The 26,677-nt window shown below is 40.7% G+C and overlaps 2 protein-coding genes and 1 long non-coding RNA gene across 3 annotated transcripts; 2 read left to right on the top strand and 1 right to left on the bottom strand.

Moving 5' to 3' along the window:
- Positions 1 to 967: 967 nt before the first annotated feature.
- Positions 968 to 4,344, top strand: LOC309882756 (uncharacterized protein; the record flags this gene model as incomplete). Its single annotated transcript, XM_082770137.1, has 4 exons — positions 968 to 1,098; positions 3,053 to 3,127; positions 3,789 to 4,042; positions 4,128 to 4,344. Exons 2-4 carry the CDS (start codon positions 3,089 to 3,091, stop codon positions 4,342 to 4,344), a joined length of 510 nt encoding a protein of 169 aa, XP_082626263.1. The 5' UTR covers positions 968 to 1,098; positions 3,053 to 3,088.
- On the bottom strand, positions 4,279 to 26,365 carry RBL2 (RB transcriptional corepressor like 2). Its single transcript, XM_082770134.1, has 22 exons — positions 26,102 to 26,365; positions 25,844 to 25,974; positions 24,388 to 24,588; positions 22,898 to 22,962; positions 18,101 to 18,229; positions 17,367 to 17,527; positions 17,200 to 17,264; positions 16,311 to 16,497; positions 15,224 to 15,390; positions 14,431 to 14,540; positions 13,351 to 13,454; positions 12,857 to 12,994; positions 12,155 to 12,319; positions 11,788 to 11,899; positions 10,942 to 11,214; positions 10,198 to 10,472; positions 9,480 to 9,656; positions 9,246 to 9,317; positions 8,746 to 8,860; positions 7,503 to 7,705; positions 6,908 to 7,072; positions 4,279 to 6,232 (listed from the first exon to the last, which is right to left on the bottom strand). The coding sequence occupies exons 1-22, from the start codon at positions 26,339 to 26,341 to the stop codon at positions 6,062 to 6,064; spliced, it is 3,426 nt and encodes a 1,141-aa protein (XP_082626260.1). The 5' UTR covers positions 26,342 to 26,365; the 3' UTR covers positions 4,279 to 6,061.
- On the top strand, positions 9,634 to 10,264 carry LOC309882757. Its single transcript, XR_014318355.1, has 3 exons — positions 9,634 to 9,759; positions 9,865 to 10,051; positions 10,140 to 10,264. It is a non-coding gene; the product is annotated as an uncharacterized lncRNA (long non-coding RNA).
- Positions 26,366 to 26,677: the final 312 nt, after the last annotated feature.

Genomic DNA, 26,677 nt, shown 5'->3' with positions numbered 1-26,677 from the left:
TTACAGCTGCCGTGCTTTTCCTTTAACTCCTCATACCTGTACTGATGGCAGTAGTGCAACAAACGTGTTACTGGTGACTTCATGTATAAATACGATGCAAGCTTTTGTTTTTCTTTGTTGTTTTTGTCTGACAGAAGCTACATCCACATGTCCTATAACAGGCTTTCTAATTTTTGAGAACAAATCCTTAGTTTTTAAGGAAAGGTATGATGAACTCACAAGTGATATGTTACAATATACCAAACGATTAACTTAATGTGCTGGTAAGGGTGACTTGTGTGGTTTCTATAGTGTTATATGAATTAAGTAATTATTCTCCTCCAGGTAATGCTGAAGCCTTAATGCATGACGGTGCTTTATGCCTTTTCAAGTTTCTGCCTTTGGGATGCAGTGGTTTTCTGGGGCTGCCTGGAGTGATGCCAGGAGTGCTGGAATTCCTGTTCAGATGAAGAGTGCAGGGGGTATGTGGAGAACAGCAGGCCTCTTAAGGCAACAAAGCGTATCCAAAGGTGCATTCTATGGGGCTGCTCTTCCTTCAATTTCCATAATTTTCAATCATAAAGAGGGTCTGTTACAGGGCCTAGGTTCTTTCTGAAATTTAGTACTTCCATTGGTACTCGTAGTAAGAGAGCCACTCTAAATTGTGTTTCTTTGCTAAACAAATTTGAGGTTAAAGTAAGAAGAACTCAAAGTCTGAGTTACCAGCCAGGTGCTTCTGAAAAAGGTACGTGCAACTGAACTTGGATGCGGCTCTGAAAGCTGTTGGTGCCCCTTTGCATGAGGTGCAGATCTATGTAAATGAGGGCAGCCAACTGACACATACTTATTGGCTTCAAATGCACTGCGTTCTGCCTTTGGTTTTCTGTTGTTACAAACTATTGAAAGTGGTGTTCCAAGCGTGCTGGAAACCCTGCGAGTGCTCCCCCTCAGGGGCACTGATGGCACCCCTGGCGTCTCCTGGGCCAGGCTGGCCCCTGGCAGCCCCCGGGGGCTCCTGGCTTCCCCACCAGGCACAGCCCTGCGCCTGTCTCCTGCGCCTGTGTCCCCGGGATCTTCGCTGGAGAGGCTGGAGGCCGCGTCTGTCCCTCACAGAAAAGGGTGAGTGAGCGCCGCGAGGCAGCAAGGGGCAGGCAGCCTCCTGCTCGGCCGCCTGCCTCTTCTGCCAGGGAAGAGCGTGCAGGTGGCACGGGACTGGGCTGTAGCTGGGACTGTAGCGTGGGACTTCACTTGTTTGTTGCCACGAGTACTTCTGAAATGTTGAGTGGAAAGGCTGCTGAGCTGCTGCGAGTGGTTGTACACGTGGACTGGGGTCAAAGAAGGTGACTGTCCAAAGTCCCTGTTTTGCGAGAGACTGCTTTGGTGGTTGGGCACGTTTTGCTTTCTTTTTTTTATTATTTTTCTTTATTTTTTTTTGTACTAGCAATTTTAGGAACCTGAAGGCAGTGCACAGGGGGAAGGGCCTTTCTCTCTCTTTCCTGGTGTCTCTTATTTAACGCTGTGTTTGGCAATGGATGTTGTTAGAAGTGGGGCTGCAGGAAGGAGCTCACGTGCAGCTTGCACCTTCCCCAGCACTTCTGTGCCCGGGGCATGGGCTGCTCTCAGCCCTGCGCATGGCACAGAGTGCAGCAGTCTGCCAGGTGCCTGACAACTGTCTTAATACTCAGAGAATGTTTTTTCTTGTTGCTCTGGTACCTTTCTCTTGGTTCCCGTGCAGCTGATCTGCTGTGGGGGGAAAAAAATCCTTCATAAGCTTTTCTGGCTGTTATTTGCATTCTAGGGTAGCAATACCTGATAACACTAAACAGGCATTTGTTCTTTTTCACCCCATGCTCTGCTCATGGTGTGTGCTGTCAGTTGTTACCCTTTACAAAATGTGTTTATCCAGTGAAGCGTGGCTGCAGCTTTTCTGCTAGGGAGGCTCTAGAATGGGTCCAGCATACTGAGAGGGGACTTGAAGGCAGTGTTGGACTTGCAGAAACTTGTGAGAGGAACTCTGGATGTCCTTGTAACTCAGTGCAAAGGAAAAATATGGCTCTGTCACTGACCCTGTCGCTTCTGTGTGGCATCAGTGCCCCTACTAGCCTGTGTATCTCAGACTCTGATGGGCTGAGGAATTGCAAGTGTGTTGGAATTGTCACAGCTCTGTTGGAACTTGATTAGGAGACAGAAATGGAGTAACTGATTGGAAAGCTGAGCTTGTATTGCAAGGAAAGTGGTGGTATGGTTTTGTTTCACGGAAAATGCGTGGGGAACGTGTTTTGAGAGCCCAGGCACCAGCCTGCAGTGAAGCTGCTAAAACACTGTGAGCATTAAGTGTCTTGCTGCTGTTTGTTTTACGCTTTTCTGGGGAATTGAGATTTAAATACTTCCAACTCAGTTTGTGAAAGGTTCAGTGAAACAGAGACATGGGCCTGGAATTTTGGCTGAGCACAATGTGCCAGCTAGGCAGGGAGACAGAACCAGTGCTAAACTGGCAGGTGATGGTTTTTATCTATTTATATTATATTATTCAGAAGGCTCTGTAATAAATCACTGACTTGCAAATTTCCTAAGCCACTTAATTGAAGGACGTGCTTAGAAGTTTAATCCCTTCTAATTTTGGGCTGCTCTTTTATTTCAGCTGCAGCCGGATAGACACAAAGCTTAATTCATAGTGCTATGTAAAGCAGAAAAGTAATTTTTTCCCCTGAACTACTGGTGGACTGATAGTGTTGGGTGGAGGCAGAGGTAAAGCAATACGGAGCAAATCCATAGCCCACTGGCAACTGGAGATGTGGCTACAATTGTTTTGTGCAGTTGTTGCTGGGGTTTAGAAAACAAAGATTAGTAAAAGCAATGACAAGAAAGGATGATGAAAGGAATTAGTAAAAATGATGGTGGTTTGAGCATGTTTTATCTTTGAGCTGTTATGGACAGCTGTAGGCTGTTACTGGGTTTCTCTCAGTAAAACATTAACAGCAGTTTGCTGATGTGGAAACAATTACATTTATTTAAAGAATGCTGAACTTCTTTAGTTTAGAATAAATAATCTGAATAATCTCCTTTACTTCAGGTTGAAAAAGGGGAGAGAATAACTGGGTCGTCTAGCATGAGCTTGTGTATTAAAAGGAGCTCTTCCAGGAGCAAGGTAGGCAAGCAAGTACCAAAACTGTACTGCCGATACAAAAGCCTTTTCTCCTTGTTAGCCGTTACAGCTCCTAGTGCCGGTATGTCAACTAATGAGAAATTAACTGAAAAAAGTTGTCCTTGCAATGCTTTGCTGAAGTGGCATTTTGAAAAAACACTTCTAAGTATTGCCTTTACAATTCTGCGTTCCGTAAAGAATGTTTCAAAAAGAGAAATGGAAATTTTAGCCTGCTGGCATAATGATGAAGTCTTGAAGCAAATTGTCTGTAATTGATTGAGATTTTTAAAAAAGACAACGTTCACGTGTGTTTTTCTTTAGAACACCTCTGAAGTAGTTTTTTTAGCTTTTCTTTCAAAGTGTACACTACAGATTGTGCATCTATTATTCTTTGCATCCTAAATTGCTGAGGTTCCTTAACAATCCGGTTTCATAAAGGGATAAAACCAGCAGAAGCTCATGAAGCAGGGCCAGGGCAGCTAACTAAATGCAGAGGAAAAACCAGTACATAGTTGTAAAAATAGCACCTGGCTGCTGCTGGTCCAGACAGCTCTTAACTTGATTATGAATCGCCCCCTAACTGAGCTCAGATATGAGTGCAGAGGCTAGTGTTTATGAGATTTCTGCTTTCCTTGGGCTAAAATGTGTTCTGTTACGTTACAAGCGCCTGAAAGGAGGCAGCCCCAGCTTGCTGTCATTCTGGGGTCCTCTTCTCGCACGGAGCTCCTGTCCTGCCACCGCTGCCTCCACCAGGAAGAGGAATGCGGCCACCACCAGCCCATGCGGCCACCAGCAGCCCATGACTGCTCGCAGTGACACCCAGGTAAGGCAGGGCTGGGCCCTCCCCTCCTGCAGGCACCAAGTTACAACAGAGCAACGTGAGGAAACTCAACAGACAGTGACTAAACTGGGGCAAAGGTAAAGCCTTTTCGCTTTGTGTGACCAGTAAGCGCAATTTTTTAGTATTATTTGAAACTCTTAATTACAGTGTTTGTTTGTCCAGAGTTCTTCTTGAAGCACATCACGTACCTTACAGCTCTCAGCTGTGTCACTGTTCTGGTATTTTCTTTATGTGCCAACTGGTCAAACCTAGCCTTTGGGAGACACGTGCTATTTTTGGCTTTGCACATAAGAAGCTTTTTTCACATGAGCAGTATTGTGAGTTTATAAATTCTTTATTGAAAAATACACTTGCAATATTTTCATACAAAGTATTGTAAATGGTACGAAGTAACAAGAATTGTCTGACAACTTCATAAATATTTTTACAGAAACATCTACACAGCTGCTTGACTTCAGCCTTCGTTACACAGGTAAGAATGAAAGATGCTTCTATTTTACCTTAATTGAAATTACAGTGAAATTAAGTCCTAAACTTTCCCATTATTCAAAGGAGCAGGAATGCGTGAAAACATCAAGCTTTTAATTGTTTCATTATAAAAACTTAGAGAATCAGTGTGTGCTAAATTTTACATTGAACAGCAACACTGTCCCCAGTTGTCAGTGAAAATGAGTACATGGCTATAGTATAGCGCACCAGGTATTAGGAAAGGACTTAATTCTAAAATACCAAGCTTGTTGGTATGCTTATTTTAAATGAAACAATTAGTCGGTCTAATTGATACATGCAGCGCTTGCTGATCCTATTAGTAGGGGAGGGATTTCTCTCCCAGGCAGCCTGATTTTTGTCCATAAAAAAAAATAAAAAAAAATCACAACCACTCTGGCCTTTAAAATCAAACAACAACAAAAAGCTAAGTATACATTTTTAAGAGGTTGAGGCTACCTGCCTCCTGAATAAGTGAGACGGCCAGTTCCTGACTCTCAAAAAGAGCAATCTGCAGAAACATTGCTTTTTTCAAGGAACTTTATATGCTTGTAAACATCCCTAGCTTCCTGCATTCATTACTGCATGCACATTAAGTTAAAATTAGTTAATGCCATTTGCTGAAGAGGGGAGCTATAGGATGTCAATTTGAAAATAAATACAAAAGTCAAATTGCTTCAATAAAGAAAAATATCTGAAGTCAGCCTTTTAAAAAAAAATATTCACATTTAGAAAGTGCCGTTGCAAATATACAGCAAAACTAATCTGCCTTAAAAATGATGCTTCACAGCCCTATCAAAAGTGCCACCTTTTGAACAAGAGTTCACTTTAAAACATTGCACAGCTAAAAACAATGCATAACAAAATCAGCTACTTTTATACAAGGTGCCCAAACATTAAAGCAAAATAATGTGATCATTTTCAGGGGCACACAGAACATCCCGAATATAAAAGTATCCACTCACATAGGACTTTTTTTTTTTTTTTTTTTTTTTTGAGCCCTGAATTAAGCTATCTTCCTTTTCCAAGGGGAACAACTGGACTTTGCTAGAAAATCACGTAAGTCGTCATTTCTGTGGAGGTCATTAATGTTATAAAGAAAAAAAGGCCCCCTTGAATATGAGCATCTTGTCACAGAGCTCCCATGTCTGATACATACATAACTTCCTCGTCCAAAGCTGAAAAGGTAAAGCACTGACAAAAACAGTGTAAGTAGACTGGTTAGAGCAAATGGATTTAAATACCTGTTGCAAGGTAAGAAAGCTGTATTAGGGATGCATCCTCCAAGCAATAAAAAGCTTTTTAACTGCTTTCTCAAGCCAGAGCCTGAAGACAGCTCCCTTGCCTTATAATTAGCTTAATGATGGGGCAAGTTTGAGTTGCAGTTTGAAATGCATCCTCAGTGTCCCAGGCATCGTAGGAGACGCCTCCTGCTGCTTCCTGCCATGTCCCAAGGCTCAGCACAGTCTGGCAGGAGGCAGGCATAAGGTGGAAAGACAACAAAAGACGACTGCCTGGTGTTTGCAAGGCTCGGTGAACCCATGCAATGTGTGAAGCTACCTGGCTCCGTGCAGCAGGAGAGAGGGAATTCCTGTGCTGGACCACTGACCTCAGTGAGAGCCCCTGTCATTTGCCACATCCTGTAGTCGCCTTAGCAGAGCAGTGTGATTTTCCTGACAGATCCGCTTAGCTGGTGCTTCAGCACCATCTTCTAAGAGAATGCCTCTCTTCTTCGTTGGAGTTTCTCCTGTTTTAATCATGCTGTTAATTTCCTTTAGCCTCTGGGGAGAAGCAGGAAAAAAAAAGGCAGAATTATCTCTCTGTATTGTGGCTACCAAAAAAGTGAAGTATTGTTAATTCCTTTACTGTGATCTTACACGTGCCTTATTTCTAGCAATTATACAACGTGCTTGCTGTAACAAACTAACCCTGTGGTTAGGACTTATCTCACACCACAGATGCAGCAGTTCTGATCCTGAATGAAGATGCTTCCTGAGGAAGGTTTCTACTCCATTCTTGGTGACCAGAGATCACAGGATATATTCAGCCTGTTTTGAATTCACTTGGTAAGTCTGTCCACATTGAGACGTTTCTCCTCTACTAAGCAGTTAAGAGGGTATGACCATACTTAGTGTTCTACTCCTCCAAGCGTCTTCATGCCAAATCATCCCTCCTGTTACCTGAAAGCAAATGGCACCATGGCCATGCCTCTTGAGTCTTCCGTGTGTGCCATTGCAAAGGGTAAGTTTTCCAAGTACACAAGCAACTTGGACACCTAATTGCTTTATAGCTTCTGAGATATGTGAACTGTCAATTTGGAGAGTGTTAGGTGACAAAGTACACCTTGAACAATGCAAACAGAAAGATGTGTTGTACAACTTTCTCTAGTTGCACTACCAAAAAGAAAAGGTAGAAGTAAAGCTTTGTAAAATCAAACTAAAGCGCTTTCGTCTTACCTTAGATGGGCTGCTGCTGAAATAATAGAATATTTTCTCTCGAGGGGAGAGAGTAGGCTCATTTTTGTGTGGTGAGATGTATACTGGGTGATTCTGGGACAGCTGTATTCTGCGAGGGGAGACGATTCTTACAAACGGGTAGGGCGAGAGCGGAGGAGAATCTGTCTGCTCAAGGGAAAAAGAAAAAGCATTCAGTACAAGCTGCCTACTCTCAGTAAGCTACCCACAGTAAGGCTTTTGTAAGTTGGTCACCTTAAGCATGGTTTAGATTTTTTTTCCAAACTTAAGTCATACCCTTGCCTATTTAGAATATGGGCAAGTTCGGTCATACTCCTAGGCCATACTAGTAATTTACTTATTTTAACTGTATCCGAGGCCGGTGGATGACATGGCTTGGTGTTGTGTATTTCATACATGATTAATTAACAGAAGTGCTTAATATTTCAGCACCAGAGTATGTCCTTGAACTGAAATTACTGTCACTAAAGAAAAGCCCTTGAATTTCCTTCCCTGAAAATGAGGTTAGCTGAGTGTATTTTACTGCATGTACAACAAAACAAGATCTATTTACTAATGAAAAGCAGAGTTAACTTACCCCATTTGAAGTATACTTCAGGGCAAACTCTTTAATCTGCTCAATATAGATGTTGTTATAGAATTGTATAAGGTCCCCTCGCTCCTCCTCCTCAGTGTCGCTGTTGGCACCGGTCAGCCGGGTCGGCGTAGGGGGAGCGCTGTTGGGGTGAGGTACAGGCAGGGTGCTGCTGGATCGCATCACGGGGCTGGAGTCTCTGCTAGCTGAGGAGACAAGAGCAAGCTCTGCCTTATTCAGTCACAGCTGCCTTGGGCAATTCAATCATTCCGATCCCAGACAGTCAGCTGCACACAAGAGCTGCACACCACATTGTGAAATTGCAGTATGGTGACCCTGAATTTAGGGTCGATAACAGAGATGGTGATTTTGTTGCCTTAGCATCCTTGCTTAAAAAAAGCAGTATGTTGTACATATACTCAGCAGGTATATCTTGAACAGACACATGTGTTAAGCTCAGCTAAAACTCCATTTCTCAGGAATTTTGCTATAATTTCAACAGTAGCTTGCTCTAGTTGCCAGCTGGCACAATTTCAAATAAGGAATGTCAGTCTTTTGTCAGCCACTGGTAGGAATAGATGTCTTGGTAGTACTTCCTGCTGGTTTAATGTGGGAAGTTGCAAACAGTATGTACCTTTTTTGACAGAAAACATTAAGATCTATTTTTATACTGTCATCTATTAAGTAGCAGGTGGTAAGAATATACAGCAGTAGTTACCTGTTTTCCTGTGCAGAAGGTCATTTGAGGAAAATGTGTTAGTTCAAATGTCAAGGAAAGACTCATCTACACTTCAGAGACAACAGATCTACTAAAATAGATGCTGTGGGTGGCTGCTTTGTTCTTAGCTATGAAGCCAGACAGCTGCTGCTTCTCAGCTAAAATATTAAAAGAAACTGCTGCAGCTCCATGATGGTTATAAGTAAATGAGGAGCTGAACAGGGGCCAGCACTGGTCTTCTCTGATTCACAAAGACGTGTTCCTTGGCGTACCAGCTCATTTCAGGAGTTCAAGCCACCACTGTGGTAAACTGAAGCTAAGCTGTGCAGTGACTGATTCAAACAGGCCTGATTCAAATGTAGGATTGAGCTTGAGTTAGCAACTCATTAAAGGTGTGTTCTTAGGTGTACCCAAGTGTACCAAAGAAAGACCTGTTTGGTGTGGGGCAACACAAAATCCAACTTGTACTCCATGCATAATGTTTTGGAAGGGGGATTAAAAACACACATACAATTTGGAAACACTCACTTTTTTCTTTGTTTTTCTCTTTACTTCTGTCTGTAGGTGAGTTCTGCTGGCTGCTATCGCTGCTGCCAGACTGTCGACGTCGTCTCCTGCCTTTTATCAGGACACTCCGATACACCTGCAGGGAAAAAGAGGAGCATAACACGGGAAGTAAGATTAAATGTGCAGTTACACAGTCAGGAAACAATATGCACGATAGAGCTGCTTTTTAGAAGACTTCTCTGTGGTATCAGATTGTTTCCTACAGGGGAAAATACAGCCTCCTACGATGATTATCCACTAGGCACTGGTGCTGTAGCTTGTAAGTGAAAATATTTTCATCTATAGATATAATTCAGCATAAAAAGCTTTTGGTAGTGCAGGATTTTGACTCTGTCTTTAAGGAGAGTGCTCACAGACTGCATATATTTAACATTAAATCTTATTTTACTTTGAAAATCTCTACATTCCTAAAGGCATTTAATTAACCAGAAGCCACATCATTTAACATTAACTGTACTTACATGACTCTTGGCTTGTGGTTGTGTCCGATAGCAGCGCATAATGTTCTGAAATGATCTGTCTTCCTTAGTAACCTAAGGATAGACAAACAGACAAGATTAAAATTGTTCCTGTGTTCCTTTTTTTTCCCCATGATTTATTTAGGGGTGGTTGTTTTTTGGGTAGGTTGTTTGAGGAATTTGTAGTCATAGCATATTAAGCCTTAAAAAAGCAGCAGGTGTTTTTATTCACCTTACCTTAGACATTACATAGATGGCACACATGAGCAGCTGATCCAAGTGTCTGTCCATCATGATTTCAGGGCAGTGCACCAAGGAATACTCAAAACAAGTCCAGATCTTTTTCCGCAGCTCATCAGATATATCGAGTTTGACACAGAGGTCCCGTAGACGAACACTAGCTAAATGATACACCTGTTGACATTGAGACTGTGCTTAGGAGCACATCAATACTGCTTTTCTCATCCAAGCTAAAGCACAGTTCAGGCTTGTACAGCCTGTAGAACTTGTGCAAATGGTAAGTCAAAAGAAGAATAACTAAATTTAACTTTTGTGTTTACTGGTCTTGATGGTAAGAAAGCATTTGTTTGAAGCTTAAATTCTGGAATTATTTGGAGTGCAGGAACAGCACCACATAACCGCTGTATTGAACAAATAAGAACAACTCAAAGGTGAATCTCTTTCTTGTAAAGAGCCTTAAAGAAAATGGATACCTTTAAGCGGCTGCTGGCCACATCTGTTATCTACTCCAGAACTAGAGCAGTTACTCTACTCCCCTGCCAGTGCGAAATGGTCTGCATGCTCTTAAGGTATGTATCCGAATAGACTTAAGGTATACATTAACTTTTAAACTGAATATTCTCTTACCATTATTAAAAATAAGTAAATATTTTTAAGCCCTAGAGGACCTACCGCAATACAAACTAAACAAAGAACAAATCTGACTGAAAAGTACCTTTCTAAAGAAGAGCGAAAGCGAGCCCATCTTCCGGGGCCTGGCAGACGCGGCAGTGGCAAGTTGCTGGGTTTGTCTTTGCTCTCCAGGAGAGATCTGCTGCACAGTTACCTGGCCTGGTAGCTGTAACGTTGCCCCAGTCATCTGAGTGTTCAGGGTACCAGCAAGAGTCTGGGCGCTGAGGGGCTGAATGGAGCCAGAGACAGCTTGAGGCTGGGTTCCTACATTTACCTGGACTGGGAAGAAAGTTATTCCCCCGTTTTCATTGGCAATACCTGTAATTTAAGAAAAACAGTCTGAAATGAGAGCAGGTTTTGGTGGTATGAATGGTATTTTGTTTGTTGTAATAATTAAGTAATTCTTTTATTTGTTGCTTATAATATATAGCGTATTATAGATAGGAAATTGTTTCATCAAAATGCTTTGGAATTCTTATCATAAGAAGACAGGAATATAATGGAATTGAACTAATTTTTAATAATAATGCTACTTTCTTGCCCTGCCAGTCGAGGAAGGAATGGTTATTGAAATATCTAAGTTCAATAAACAGCTGCTGGCAGTCAGAAGATCTTTGTGCTGTCAGTGTTCTGTCTCTAAATTCATATCCCCTATGCATATGATTTTCCCCAATTATTAATTCTTAAACCTGCTCTTTCACCACTGGCATGCTGTTCTCCCTAATGTACTCGTCTGTGTACAAATACTCTGAGAACCAGCCTAATCCTACTGTTGCTTTTCCCTTACCTTGTACAGGTATTGTAACGGTTTGCCCGTTATTGGCTGTTACAGTGGCAGTTGCCACTGTGACCAGCGTCTGGCCAGGCACAGGAGTTACGGACATGGCTTCGGGATTCATGTTCTGCACAGGCACCGTATTTACCACGGGCTGCTGGGGAACTCTTACTGGAGTTCCGTTGTCAGAGGTATTATCGTTATCAACAAACAGTCTTCTCCTGGTGGGATTGGCTGTAGGAGAACTGTATCTGTCATACAGGGTCGTGGGAGAAGATGAGAGGCCTGAAGATTTAAAAAAATATATATATTTATATATATATACACATTTAATTCTTGTATAATCTCTTATTATACAAATACATGAAAGAAATCTATTAAGAACCAAAATTCTTCTGGAATCATTTTTTAAAAGTTGTCTATGTTTATGGCTTACAAATCACTGTTACAGATGACTTGATCTCACATAATGCAGTGTTCAATGTTTTTCTAAACTAACAGGCTTCACAGAAGTAAATATATAGCAGAGCTTCTATTCTGGTGTAACAATAAAACAAACCGTTTAGGGGCTACTGATTAGAATATATGTATTTATATATTTGTCTATACACATACATATAGACTCTTCATACACATAAAACCCTGAAACCACCCTAACGAAACACTATTTTGATTTGAAATAATGAATGTATCTTAAATATCAGACTTAACTACATGAGTTGCAATAGAAATACCATTTACAAGTTTTGCAACTAATCCTGCATTGCCGGAGTAGCTTCCTTCTGTAACACCATTTAGGTTTGTAAGCTAAAGATGTGGTCTAAGAACAATAACTGTGTTATGCTTTAAAAATCTCACCTTTTCCAAGTCCTCCACTTTCAGCACGAACCTCGTTTATTCGTCTTGGCGTCAGTGGAGAACCTACAACACTGTTCCCAGCAGATCTCTCAAAATACTGAGGTGGCATTACCTAAAATAATTGTGCTTTTATTAAAATGTCTCTATCACAGATTCACTGCATAACAAGTTTTTAAAAGCTTCTAACCTAAGACAGTTGAATGGCAAAGTATACAGAAGAAAATGAAACACTGAAGAGCACTGAAAAACTACTCCAAGTCTAACTTAAAACCAGTGTAACAATTGTACAGGATGTCATGTCCACTCTCAATTATTCTGTCTGAGTAGGAAAACTATGTGAAGCTATGTAATGTAAAGAAGTGCTTACCTCTTCACAACTAGGAACTTTGTTTTCATTATCTCTGATTCTGTCCCACAATATGGATTCCTGCTTCCATGCCATGCTTTCCAGGATCTGTTCTTCAATATGATTAAGGTGTTTTACTACTTCCCGGCAGAGGCCATCTTCTGCTCTAATAAAAACCTCGATTACCTGTAAAGCAAAGAATTATGAACTCCACATAACGCTAAATAAACAGTGAGTGATAAGTGTAATATACTTGTTTTCATGTGTTTCTTCTTACAGAAAGATCTAATTCCTAATTTTCAGGGAAGAGACTAGTAGAAGTATCAGGCTGCATCACTGTGGGTCAATCAGCTGTTGTCCTGCTGGTTTATCAGAAGAGAGGTATTGGTATTTTTCTAAACGAACAATAAAAGATGTCACGCACTGGTTCAGAACAGCTCATTAGCTGGTTCAAGATGAAATGATAATCTGTTAGTTACTATTTGGGTACGCTGCTCCTGGGTGAAACTGAGAAACAGTATTTTGATTTTTAAATGCCCAAGCTACACCCCAGAATGACAGCCAGCTATAAAAAAAAAAAAAAAAAGTCTTTCACCACAAAAAGGGTAAAAATTGAGAATGAAGAGTCAAAGTACAAATTAACATCTAGGTGAGGAGATTACTTAATACAAGGCAAGAGTATGCATGACTTGATCAGCATTTTTTAACTGTTAAACGCTTTACCTTATAAAAATGATAAACTGGAATGTCAAATATTTCAATGATGAAGGGGAAGTTTCCAGGTGGCTTATAGGTAAAGGTAATGATCTCAAGGCAACACGCCAGCAGGGACCGGTGAAACACATCTTGCTCCAGTATTGCCTGCAAGAGAATTGCAAGTTTTAGTGCTTAATTTACAGTGCAACAGAACAGTAAAATGCTTTCTATTCCGTCTCAACAGCAAGAGTATCAGGCGTTTAAAAAAATACCTGCATGTGTACGTGGCAGAACATAATCCAAAATGAGACATCTTTTACTCTTTAAAAATGTTACATATCCTTTGTGTTTGCAAACACAAATGATTTCTTGTACAGTTTTTCTTTAATTCAGGTACACTTTCAGGCTACTTTTCAGAAATTTACCCTCATTTAAAAAAGTAGTTTGTCATGCTCTACAACTGATTTCCTTATTGCATATCCAACTTTAAAATGAGGCACAATATGATTAGTTTTCCTTACAGATAAGTCAGTGTCTCCCAGTCTCCTCCTCTCTTGCTCAATAACTGACTCCAAAACCTTGTAGTACAGTACCTCAGCACGACGAAAATGCTTACTGGCCACATCTGCAGGAATTTTAAATAGAAATATCATGAAACACAATTCAAAAATCTTGATTTGTTTTATCTCTATAGCTTAAGACAATTTACTTGGATTTCTGTGCGGCAGGGGCTGCAATACTTGCAGAACTAAATCTGACTAACGTTAAAAACTTAACACTAACTGTGGTATCTCTTCCCTATCCTGCATAGATTTGTGGTTGCAGAACAGAACAACTTACGACTGAACCTACAATTTGGTAAAAACACCATGTACAAGAACCAAGTACACCATGTACATGGTGTATAATACACCATGTATTCTAGCAGTTATATATTGCTATAATATAATGCACATATTTCAAATTCAGAAAATACAGTTTGGAAATGATCTATATGGATCCAACTTGCACTGTGCAACAGAAAACACTGAAGCAACTGTGGTGACAGGAACAGACACAAAGAGCATCTTCATAATTTCCAATCCGTCTTTGCTTACTTCACAAATCTTGACAGCTTTGCAAACAATACTTTGTGTTTATACTAGTACAGATATTAATTAAAATCTTGCTAACTAAACCTTGTATTTAAGCCAAATTTCCTGTAGGAATTTTGAAGAATATAATGAGTCAGGTTTTTCATTACTATTACAAAAACCCATGCTTGAGATGAAAAATAGTACCCTCTCACAATGGGGCTTGGAACTTGACGATCTTTAAGGTCCCTTCCAACACAAGCCATTCAACCCTTGAGAGTGCTTTTTCTTTCCCTTCTGCAGAACTTGTAAGTATCAAATTCCAATGATTTAAGCCAAGTTTAATTATGAAAGTTTATACAGGGTTGAATGTTGCCTTGTCTTAAGAATACCAGGAAAAGACAGAAGTAATAGAAAAAATATTCTTGTGCTAAAGCAGAGCCTCTATAAAAACACAGTTTACTTAAAAGGGATAAGCATTTTTAAATACATGAATAGAGATTAAAGTGCAACTGAAATGTTTCCTACCTTTAGAAAAATTACTGAATTCTCCTTCAGACTGCATACTCTGGCAATAGAGTTCACACATTTCTTTTACTCTATTTGCAATAGATTGAGAAGGATCTCTGGAACATGCCCTGAAAATACAAATTAAATTTTCAAAGTCCTATTCCTACTAAGACCAAAAAAAAAAACCAAAACAAAACAAAACCAAAATCTACCATTTGGATAATATGATTAAAGCATAAAGCTGGAAATATCTCAGACAGCACTGCAAATACACGCATATGTGTGTAGCTGTAAAACACCCACAGCATAGTAATATTATTGTGCATATTGTAGTAAATATGCACATCTTTTCATCATAAGGGTTTAATACTTAAACAGCATTTTCCACATGATATAAAAAGTGGGTTAAAATACATAGTACCTAAGGTAAAAATTTATCTGCATGGAGAAAAAAATATTTTTAATTCCTACAGTATGAAGTGACTTGCTAGGTAGTGAGGTTTGCTAAGTAAGAAGAAAAGTCTTGAAGAAAATCTATTAGCAGTTTGCTGTTCAAGAAGCTCAGAAAGTTGGGTTTAAAATATTATGTTTTCTCACAGCTGTCAATCTCAAGGACAAAAGGCAGAGAAATAAAGAAAAGAGTGTTTCGAAAGCTTAGTATCCCTCTGGCTCTTACATTACTACAGAACCTTTCATGATTTTGCATTTTTAAATTACACTATCTCACAATAACATTTGTTATTATAACCCTACGTTTTAAACTTTTTTTTTTTGGTTATCAAACATCATATAACATAAACATCAAACTTACCTGAATATTTGCTCCAGATTTTCGCTGGGGGCATTTTTCAGCCCAGCCAGCATGGTGTGAAGGCGGCTCAAGCTGTATGTTGCTATGGAAACAGGCGTCACGTACGGGTTGCTCTCTTTAATGTACTTGCGGCCGGTAAGTGGGGTTGTAATCCTCAGGGATTTGGACTAAGAAGACAGAAAATAAGCACACAACTGTCCAGTGTTACAAAATTCTGAGCTTACAACCTAGAAGTGTCAGTCTCTAGAATTCTTTCTTAACTTGTTACAATACATGTCTGGGGAAAAAGCCAAGGAATCAAACAGCCCAAACGAGTTATGTCTCAGATAGTCACCAGCAACGACTTCCCTCTGTCACCTGGATCTTGGTATCAAATGCTGGTGGGCGAATGCACGAACAGAGACATTCAATGACCTCACACTGAAATACAGATACTGGAGTGAAGCACAAAAGAGGCCTAACTAAAAAATGTCAGCAGTCCCCTCACATCCTCTGAGTACCAAAGGCAGCAGAAGCTTGTAGGGAAACTGTACTGAGCCAGGGTTTCCTGTCAGCAAGTGTGACTCTTAGATAAAAAAAGAAGTCCTCCTGAATGTAGCATAAACAATTAGGACTTCCATTCTGTTGCAGAAAGTTTTTTTTTTATTATTATTTTTGTCCTCCTGAATGTTGAAAGCCATCAACCAACTGTCACACTGGAAAAAGATCACATTTCAGCGCTCCAGCCTGCGTTACCCTTTTGTACTCTCTGATCTAACTGTACTGATAGAGCTCACATCCTTCCGTTGCCTGCCTCATATCCCTTCTCCTTTAAGATATTTTTCCATCTTCAAGAACATTTTGGTGTTCTGTAATCACAGGTAAATATGTCTGCTTTCTGCACGGAGAAATATTGCCCCAAAACCCTCACAAAATTACACAATACATCTAAGCAGTTGCAAAATGTAACTCAATTATGCTGTGTGCACTCCCAGAACAGCTTCTCCAATAAAGATGGTAATTTTTCTTTTTAGCATCTGCTACAACCAGATGCAGACTAACTCAATGTCTTCTCCATAAAAACAGCAAGAGACCATGTCAGACTCACCCTGTCAAAGTGTTGCTGCAGATTATGCTTCACTTGCACTCGTTCGGCTGTTTCCATTCCTGAAGTTGTATTTAAGCACCTTGTGAGAGTTCCTATTTCTTCATCTGCATCCTCCCCAAGAAAGATTCGCTCATCCAGATTTCCTACTGACAAGACGTACTCCTCATAGGCCTTGTTGATGGCTTTGCTACAACAGAAAGGAAAAGACAAACATATAACCCCTTTATTTAGTGCTTTGTTTACCTCTTTAGTGAATAAGCACACTTCTGGCCTGTCAGAAGTCTACCTCAGACTACCTTGACCATTTAAAACCAACAATATCTAAAACACAACAGCGGCAAGAACATTATTTTTCCATTATATCTGCTGGCTTGCCATTTGGTATGACCATGGGAGGAACATAATACTGAGAGCTGGTGTTTGGCTGGAAACTCCTCCAACCTTACTCATCACAGCACCATAACCTGCAGCTGCCATTTTCATACCATTTAAAAGAAAAGAGTAAGTCCTACTCATAGCATCTCTAGGTTTAAAAAGGAATAAACACCAAACCTGATTTTTCCCTCAGGCTTGAGCCCCACTCAGTGTGCCACCACAGCTTTTTCTTCCCAACATTTACAATTATGTACAAAAAAATCAAGGACACAAAGAAACCAGAATAAAAGCAGACATTAAGTAACGCTATAGTAAGGAATCATTCCTCTTATGCCTCAGGCCATACCACCTCAAAGAAAAGGAACTGAAACACAATTCAATGTAATACATAGACAGAAATATGCAAATCAACCAGCTAGCATTAATGCTAAGGCACAAGAGTAACGCAAGTGCGATTGTGTTACAATTCAAGGGGATACAAACACAATCCAAACCACAAATAAAGTTGACTCACAAGCTATCGCCAAAGTTTCCAGGATCTAGAAATCCAGTCAGATTTTCCTCTTTTCCTTTTAAAAGCTGTAAGAGAGTTAAGAGCAAAAGATGGACATTTCAGTTCTTAAAGTCCTGAAGATAATGACTAAGGAGATTTTTTTCTGCATCAGAAATGTATTGACCAACCTTTTTGTCAAAAAGTTTCCGAATGTATGGCTTCCAAAAATGTTCCTTTATGCCTTTTGCTTCTAAAACTAATCCATAATGTAATGAACACAGTTCTTCAATGATGCAGGGAGGATCAGATGACACTTTATAATCCTTACTGTGAAAGTCTTCAGGTAGACCTACAATTAAGAACAGTGTATTATTTGATCCTGCAAATTCGTACCCTGCATTCTTACTAAACTAAAATTATGTGCTGCGTGGTCCCAGGTAGTGTGAAATTAAAATGGTAAACTAATCAGTTCCCTTGAAAGAATAACTAATTGTACAGTGCCCACTCAATGTAAACAATCAAGGTGCCAGCCTTGTTTTTGGGCAGTGGAGCTTTCCAAACAGCTGCCTCCTGAAAGCCCTCTGGTCTGACTGTGCCCAACAACGACCTTGTCATTATGAACCCTTTCACTGATGTTAACGTGTCATTAACAGAAGTGTTTAGATTGGAAACTCCTTCAGTGGTATTTCCATAGTATATTAAGTTCTTGACTTAATGTACTATTTACAGAATTCAGTAGTCTGTTATCACAGATGACATTAGTAGGAATACAACTGTGTGGCCAGACAGAGACAATAATAATTCCCCCATATTTCATATGAGTATTACTCAATTTATTCTGTACTATGTATGTTCATGCTCATTTCAGCAGCTTAAGAAATTCCTGCAGACTTCGGATAAAGACTTTTTTTTTCCAACGTACCTTTAAAATTAGGATTCAGGAGTTCTTTACGGTTTGGACACTGCAGAGCATTTCCATATACTAGATCCAAAGCACATAACAAGAGATGGTAGGAATTGACCAAGTCATCACTGATCATCGGAAAATTACCTTCAATTTCAGAAAGACACATGAAATTAGTTAAAATTAATTAGCACAAACTTAAAATTATTTTACAAAAAAATACTGAGATTTGTATTGCAATCAATAATGGAATCTTTGAAGCACATATTTGGGTGACTAAGACTGGAAATATCTAGATAGAAATAGAGGGAGTAAAACGGACACACACTAGCATATAGCAAATATAATGATAAATACATTTTCAGGAACAGCAGCAATCATACAGGAACTCAAATACATTGTGCTGTTTTGAAAACAAACCTTACGGAGATACTGCTAAGCATACTGCAGGCTCCCTCTTTCGCAGTAACCTGATCAATCAGTACCTAAGTAACCTGAAGCAGCATGAACTAATGTAAACTGCCCTAAGGACAAAACTTTGTTACCCTAACTCTGGGAACACAAGCCTCAGTGCCTGGCAGTGTTACTTCTTCAACAGAGTCTTCCTCCACCTCTCTGAGGCGGAATGTTGTTCTGAAGTCGTGTAAGGGGAAGAATGGGTTTTGACTGAGACTATCCTTTTCCCCAATTTTGCATTGCTATGGAATGTTGCAAAAAACTTTAACTTCTGCTAGGATAGAGTCAAGTGTTCAGATGTCCTGGGAACAGCAGCCCCCCACCCGTCCAACAGCCCCCCATTCCTCAAAACAAATCTAATTCTGTTAGGGGCATGCTCATTACAAACATACATTGAACTTTATTTCTCTTATGCTTTACAAAAGTCTAGCTTTACAAATGTGCATCTTTAATCTGGTTTACAATGTACTTTTCTTTTACATACCTCTAATATAATTTTTGTTCATCATCTTTCTTTAGAAAAGAATACTTATATTCTTTTATCACCTTTCACAGAGGTTATATTCAGATTCCTAACTCTTTACTAAACTCATTTAGTTTTATGATATTCCTTGAGAGGAATGGTCAGAGCTAAAAACAGTTCTAAAATCAACTGTGCTGTTAATTCATATCATAAATCACAGTTCCATGAAATTATATATACAGCATGATTTTCTATCATTTTTTCAATATTATTAAGTCTTTTACTCTTTTTTTCAGGTAAGGTCCTAACCAGTTAGCTGAATCCACAATGAAAAACAGGGGCAGCTCCCAAAAGAGATCTACCATATAGTAATAAACTCATGTAGGACACATCAAAATATATATATGATTAAAGCATTTTCCTACACATATTGTCACTCTTCTACCAGTAACGTACCAGTTTGTTCAAATTTATATCCAGTTTTCTGATTCTATGTTTGATAAAAATATTTTGAATGTAGATAATTGGAACTATTTAAAATAATAAAGTCTACATGAAATCTGTGTTAACTGTACACTTTCATCAGAGTTATTTCCAAATCATGAACACGTTCACAAGAGAGAAATCAAACTCCTAAATATAAAAGCAAAATTTTAATCAGTATCTTAAAGTAACTTTCATGACAGGATCAATTTCAGAAGCATAAAGTCTAGCATGGCAATAGCTACTGCCAGCAGTCAAAAATAAATCTAATTTTACGTTACCAGTATGTTCATACAAGTGATTTGTTAAATCAGTGACATTTCAGATAATAATTCACCACTCTCTTTCACAGCTGTCCTGGTTTTAGCTAGGATAGAGTTAATTTTCCTCCTAGTAGCTGGTAGGGTGCTATGTTTTGGATTAGGATGAGAAGAGTGCTGATAACATGCTGATGTTTTAATTGTTGCAGAGCAGTGCTTACACTCCGGAAGACTTTCCAGCTCCTCTCTCTGTCCTGCCAGCAGGCAGGCTGGGGGTGCAGCAGGAGCTGGGAGGGGACAGACCCAGGACAGCTGACCCAAACTGGCCAAAGGGATATTCCGTACCATATTGCATCCTGCTGAGCAAGGGTGGCTAGCTGGGGTGGGGAAGCCGGCTGCTCGGGGTTAGGCTGGGCATCGGTCAGTGGGTGGTGAGCAACTGCATTGTGCATCACTTGTTTCATACACATTATTAGTAGTAGTACTATTATTAATATTTTATTATTATTTTCCTGTCTTAATAAAAAGTCTCTACCTCAACCCACAGGCTTAATTTTCCTGTTTCTTTCCCTCATCCCAGAGACAGGGGGGAGGTGAGCGAAGAGCTGTGTGGTGCGTAGCTGCCGGCCAGCTTAAACCACAACAACCAAGCATGAACTAATAAAATCTCAGTTATCTCAGTTATCTGAGATAAAATCTCAGTTATCTCGGTGCAGCAAAACAAGATCTTTTTTGAATTGACATTTTAAGTAAGTAAGTTATAGAGTTTAAAAATAAATTCTTAAAAATAGTAGGCGAGAACAGCACTATCGCTGAACAGTCAGTATCTTATGTGCAGCGTGTACCGGAGGTGCGAGCAAGACCTGCACTTTGTGCACTGGTGGAACTGAACGCACCGATCTTGAGGTGTGCAGAAATATCACAGTGACAAGCCTCAACTTGCCGCTGCTGTGTGGTTGCCATGATAAGGGTTACTGCCAACCCTCAAAACACAATGAACAAAACTTTACAGGAATTTTTAATTCCTCAAATGGTAAACATTCAGTTTACATCTTTGTACTGCCGCACTTTAATAAAGTTACCACTAGTCACTTTGTAATTTCATAGTTCATCAATAGTGTAATTTTTTTTTTTTTTTCAGCTTAACTGGCAGTGTTATCAGCACAATATTCCAGTCTACAAATTTACTCCACATGTCTGAAACTGCTCACCAGTGAGCACGTAGTTAACTGACGATGCAGCTACTCAAACATACCAACCAAGAATCCAGCAAGAACAAGACTCGTATTAGTCCCTTTGCGCTTTTGCCGCTCTACCCACAGAAGTGGGGTTTCCATAGCAAGGAAAAGAAAAACCTGAGATGTTTCAGACTGACCCACTTACTCTCTCAGCTGCCCAAGCATGCTAACAAGGTGAAGTCCTGACTACTGGAAAGATGTACGGTACTGACTGCTCTTGTCTCAGGGGAGTGCACAGAGACATTTCATACTGCTTGAGAGCACTACTCTGGAGTGCAGGGAAATAAATAAATAAATAAAAGATGTAAAATAACACTGTGTTTCAAGGATGCAAGTAACATGCTTGTTTAGGAGAAATCTCTTTCCCTGAAACATGGAATTTGCACCCTATTGGAAAAGGCAGCTTCTACATCAGACACAGGTGTTTGGTACAGCACCCGTGCAATTCCACAGCCTTCCTGATCTTTGCGCAAAGAGATGATGATGATGGTCCAGTGATATTGCTGGTAACTCTTCCAAAAAGAGCTTGCTGACAACCCCCTGCTCTGTGGTACAGTGTAGCAGGAAAGGTTAATCTGTATTGGACAAAATGAGTGCCAGATAATTCAATACTGTAACAACCTACTCTGTCCTATCCTCAAAAGCAACCAATTAAGGAAATCACAGCACACTGCACAAACCTTAACACTATTCTACTTTTAAATTCAAAGCAAACACCCCACAGTCTTTCTTTTCTCCCTTTCCTTGTAGAAATGAGACTACTAGCTTTTTTCAAGAAGTTGTCACGAAAAATATAAAAACTCTCTGGAAATTATTAATGGATAAGAATCTTCAAAAGTTCCCTCAATTCAGAGCATAAAGTTTGTTTTTATTTGCCTAATACCAAGTGTCTGACTTATATGGAATTCCCAGAGAACTTTCACCCAAGCCATACCTGAAGTCCCAGGTAAGCAGAAACACTGTAACAACAACCAGATTTGATGAAAACAGACTATACGTTATATGATAACTGAACAATTTAAGGCTAAAATTTTGGGGAGCTTCACTATCCTTTGTGCAAAAGGATTTACTCCTGTTCCCTTCTATGGTCCATCAGTCATTATCAAGAAAAAAATGCTGCAATTCTCTGCTATTCATACTGGCTTTAAGGGTGCTTTTACAATAGCAAGTATACATACGTTGCAACAATTACACATACATTGCAATACACTGCCTCTTCACTGCACCATTTCCATAGAAGCCTATTAACAGAGGATTTCCCCTTGTGTCTTTCAAAGGAATCTTTAAGGCAACCAGACAGTTGCATATACACTGTTATGTCCAAAAAGCAAGGGACAAATCACCCTTGTGTGAAAAACATATGCAGACCTACTTAGTAATGCACGTTATCATTTGATATAGTTACTGTGTGCACACTTTTTAAAAAGTGTGAGGGACAGGTTATCAGAAGAATTAGAACGCTATCTGTGATAACAGCATGAAAGTAATTACACCTAGAGTTTTATGATACATTCTTACTGCTTTACAGAAAAAAAAATCCATTAAATATTATAACCATTGTTGGAAATTTACGAGGAATTTAAATTATTCTTTATTCCTAGTGAATATATATCTATATTTCATATTAATTATAACCGTCTCTAAATACGAATTCACTAAAACTCTCAGCTAATTTTACCTTGCAATTACAGCTTAAATTGCCAAAACGTTGGAAACATCACAGCGATATTTCACATAAAAGCTACTGTTGACATACAGCTTACCTCAGAAGTGCAGTAAAACATACAGCTGGGGAAATTAAGACCAGATGAGCCCTTCTGCAAAAGGCCTGTAACTGCCCAATGTTTGGGGATTGATATGAGACAAAGACAACAAAGCCAGGTCTGCAGCGTTTAATCCCATTCAAATCTCTTACCTTTTGCATGAACAAAGAGCACCCAACAAAAGTGGAACACTTCGGTCACTGTGCACGGTTGTCGTCTTTTGGGGAAAAATAGAGCAAGACACAGAGTAAGCTCAGTGAATTGAGGCTGACAGAACATCACACAACAGTCAATCATTATGAAAGAAAATTAGGCTTTACCATGGAGTAGCCAAAGCCTTAACTATGCCCTCTCCCCCCAAACCAAACAAAACACACAAAAACCTGACAGAGGTAATAAAAAGGCTGCACGGTGCTTTACTGCAGACGCAACTGGAACCCTGGTCTCAGTCTGCACACAATGATTTGAATGTCACCATGGCAGTCCAACATGAATTGAGAGCTGGAGCTGAAATGCCTTCTTCAGGAGTATTCTAAGCGATATAACCACGTATACCTACGTGTTCTTGGAGGAATGCATTACGCAGAGTGTTGATGTTAACATACTGTTTGTTCACAAGTGTCACCTATGTACTTAGGTAAAGCATTTTTGTATGTAACTTTACAGGGTATACAAAATACAGGGTAAATTAATTCAGGGTGAGGCCATATTCTCCATTTTTGCAGTTGTCTGGTCAGCCTTAAATAATTTATTTGGTTACATCAGGTTACATAAGGAATGTCAGAACTATGTATTTCACACAAAAATCAGAAGTATCATCTTCTGACTTGATTTTCAAAATTAGTTCACACCTCACCACCCAAGCTAGCCAACTAGCAGGGCTCCTCCTCTAACTGTAGAATTATACACACAGCATATTGTAGGTTCAACATTTTGTGTCATCTTAATACATCTCAATACATTTGTAACTCACTATTGGTTAGAAATAACAATAAGTTATTCTCACAAAAATTATAAAGGAAAAAAAGAAGAAAGCAAAGAAATTGATTTTTTCCTAACATTTACAGTTTATGTAGCACAAGCTGTGCTTAAGTGCTAGCATAAACCAATAAAATCTTGATAAGATCAAAATAACCAGAGAAGAAGGCTAGTGCATAACTTTACTGCTCTTATAATATCAACAGTAACAAAGAACCAAAGCTTCCACTATAAATTAAAACATGCAGAAGATCTGCCTCTATGGAGAAAACTACAGGAATTAATGTGAAGTGAAACAGACTGAGTCGTTCTGTGAGCTACTGAGGCTGTCGGACCATAAAATGATCAAATTCTTCCAGCCTTCCTCACCTTACAAATACCAGTACTTTCTTGCCTACAGGCTGGTTTTCATTTTTCATCTTTTTCCCTACCCCTAAATCACAGAAACTTAACAGCTTTGGGACTTCACGCATCCTGTCAGATCTGACAAGCTGGAAAAAAAGATTCTAAAACTTCGGGAAGCGAGGACAAACAGACCACCTGTGATATCGGAAAGAACTACTACAAAAACACAGTTAAAGCACATTTACGACCACCAAGCAATTTCAGGATATTGTTGTGACAGTGATGCTCAAAAGTCAGTCTGGAAATTACAGAAAGGTACCTCTGTTTTCTTCCTCTCTGTTGACGAGGTTGATCTTCTTGAGGATATCTGAAGATGTCCTGAAAAATGGGCTCATACTTCTTAAAAATTACTGCAGAAACTGTGAAGTTTCTCTCCAGTCTCTCGGTTCGTTCTCTGAACTGGGGGGGTAGATTTGCCATGTCTTCCCATTTTTTCATCTTGTTAAAAAACTCAATCAGGCTGAAAATATGGAACAGGTTAGATCTCGGAGGTTGTTGTGGTTTTGTTTTGTTTTGTTTTCCCAGAAATATACCATACATTTTTATTTATTTACAACAAAAGAGCAATTGCTACTTTCCTAACTACTGATAAAATAGCAGTATTGCAAATATGACAGCTGTAGTGCAAAGTGTTCAGAGCCAGTCCTTCACCTACACACACGGACGGGCTTTTGGGTAGCTCGTGGCATGTTGTTGATACCCTCTGCTGATGACCCTGTTAATTACATGTTCAAGGTTCTTGGCTTTTCCTCACAAAGATACCATCAGCTCCAGCAGACAGCTTACTATAAAAGCATATTGCTGTCATTTTTTCTGAATAATCTGTCTAATGAAATAAAATAAAATCTGACCTCTACTGAACACTAAAAAGCTCTACAAAGTAGGAAAAAATACAGTGTACCACTTTTACATAGGTACATTTCAATTCATGAATTTGGCTTCCATTCACTTTCACTCCTTTTTCTAAGCACGCTTTTTCAACGTTATTAGTCTTGCATAGTCCAAATCACAGGAACTTTTTGTCTGTATTCAGTTCCTTGAATGGCTAATTTGGAAAAAAACGCTTTTGAAGGAACTCTTCTGTATTGTTTAAACAAATAATAGTGCTCCAACAGTAAAGGACACAGGGAGAAAAAATGCATAATGAACAGTCATATAAGCTTTCTTTTTTTGCCAATCTACTAAATTGCTACAAAACAACCCCATTGCTGATAAATAACATCATTTGTTTCAGGAAGTTCTTCGTTACGCTATAGACAAAAACACCCGAGCAAAGTTTGTCAGAACCTGACATTGCTTTCGCATCGGAAAGCAAGAACAGATGAAAAGTGAAAGTCTTGACAAAAAGAAAAAAAAGTGAAAAGGTATTGATGTTGTCACAAGCAATGAAAACGGTTACTCTTGTGGGAAGCTCGCACTTCGTTCAGTGTTCAAAAAACTGCTCCTCACAGGTTGGTTTCTTCCCCTTTTGAGCAGAGGAAGTTAATCGCTAATTTTAAAAAGCAGCGTTCTTATGACACACTGATGACCCAAATGGAACTGTCCTACTCGTGGGGCAACGAGCTCCAGCGCACAGTTTCCCACTGTATAAATTTGATCTGTGACAGCAGGAAGCAAGAATGACATCTATCATTTATCCACAGTTTCTAAGTTTTTCAAGCTGACAAGCAGCCCTTGAGACTTCGTGTTTTGCACCTGGCCAGAAGAAGAGTTACCTTTGCTCCGAGCAGCGCAAAATCCTGGTTAAGGACACGAAGTTTCCCTCCACCGTCCCCCTGCCCATGGTCGGGATCGCCTTTCGGCAAGCCACGTACAGGGCGCAGGCCAGCCAGTGCAGGTCGTTCCCCTGCCAAGCAAAAGGCGGCGGTGTAGCGGCTGTCAGGGGAAGGGAACCTGCCGAGGGCCGCGGGCGAGCACGGCCCGGGCCCGGCCCCCCCTCAGCCCCCTGAGGCGCCCCGCGGCCGCGGCCCCACCTCCAGCGTGTAGTTGCGCCTCATGCTCTGGAAGCTGAGCCAGGCCTCGGAGCGGGCTCTCTCGTCCATGTTGAGGCTGCTGCACAGCTCCTCGTAGCGCTGCCGCGTCTCGCCCTCCTCGGCCGGCGGGGACGGCCCGCGGGGCCCGCCGGGGGGGCAGGGGCAGGGCCCGGGGCCGCCGCCCCCCCCGGCCGCCGCCGCCGCCGCCCGTCCCTCGGGCTCCCCCCCGCCGCCCGCCATGCCGCGCCCCGGCGCTAGGGGGCAGCGCCGCCCCGCCCCGCCCCGCGCACGCGCCGCCGCCCCTCAGCGCCGCCCGCTCCCGACGGGCCGCCGCCGCCACCAGCCCCGCCGCTCATTGGCTGGCGGCGAGGAGGGGCCGTGCGCAGGCGCGGTGGGGAGGGAGGGAGGGGGGGAATGGCTCCCGGCGGGCAGCGCGGGCCCTGTGGCGTCATCAGGCGGTGGCGCTGCCATGGCGCAGGGAGGGGCCCGGGGGCTGGTAGTGAGGGCAGGGCGGTGCTGCCTATGGGGACCCTGCCCCTTTTCCAACGCCTTGAGGGAGAAAGGACTCCTCCACGA

Source organism: Aythya marila (genome assembly GCF_965140915.1).
Source record: "Aythya marila genome assembly, chromosome: 12".
Classification (NCBI taxonomy): domain Eukaryota; kingdom Metazoa; phylum Chordata; class Aves; order Anseriformes; family Anatidae; genus Aythya; species Aythya marila.
This window is presented reverse-complemented; position numbering and strand designations above follow the sequence as displayed.

Bases quoted from the DNA above. Each gene is read 5' to 3' on its own strand.
- RBL2 (XM_082770134.1), bottom strand. From the start codon at position 26,341: ATGGCGGGCGGCGGGGGGGAGCCCGAGGGACGGGCGGCGGCGGCGGCG. The intron at 17,528-18,100 runs GTACGTTGGAAA...TCTTAATTGTAG, and splicing joins CCTGAATCCTAATTTTAAAG to GTCTACCTGAAGACTTTCAC. The intron at 14,541-15,223 runs GTAAGTTTGATG...TTGTATTTTCAG, and splicing joins AATCTGGAGCAAATATTCAG to GGCATGTTCCAGAGATCCTT.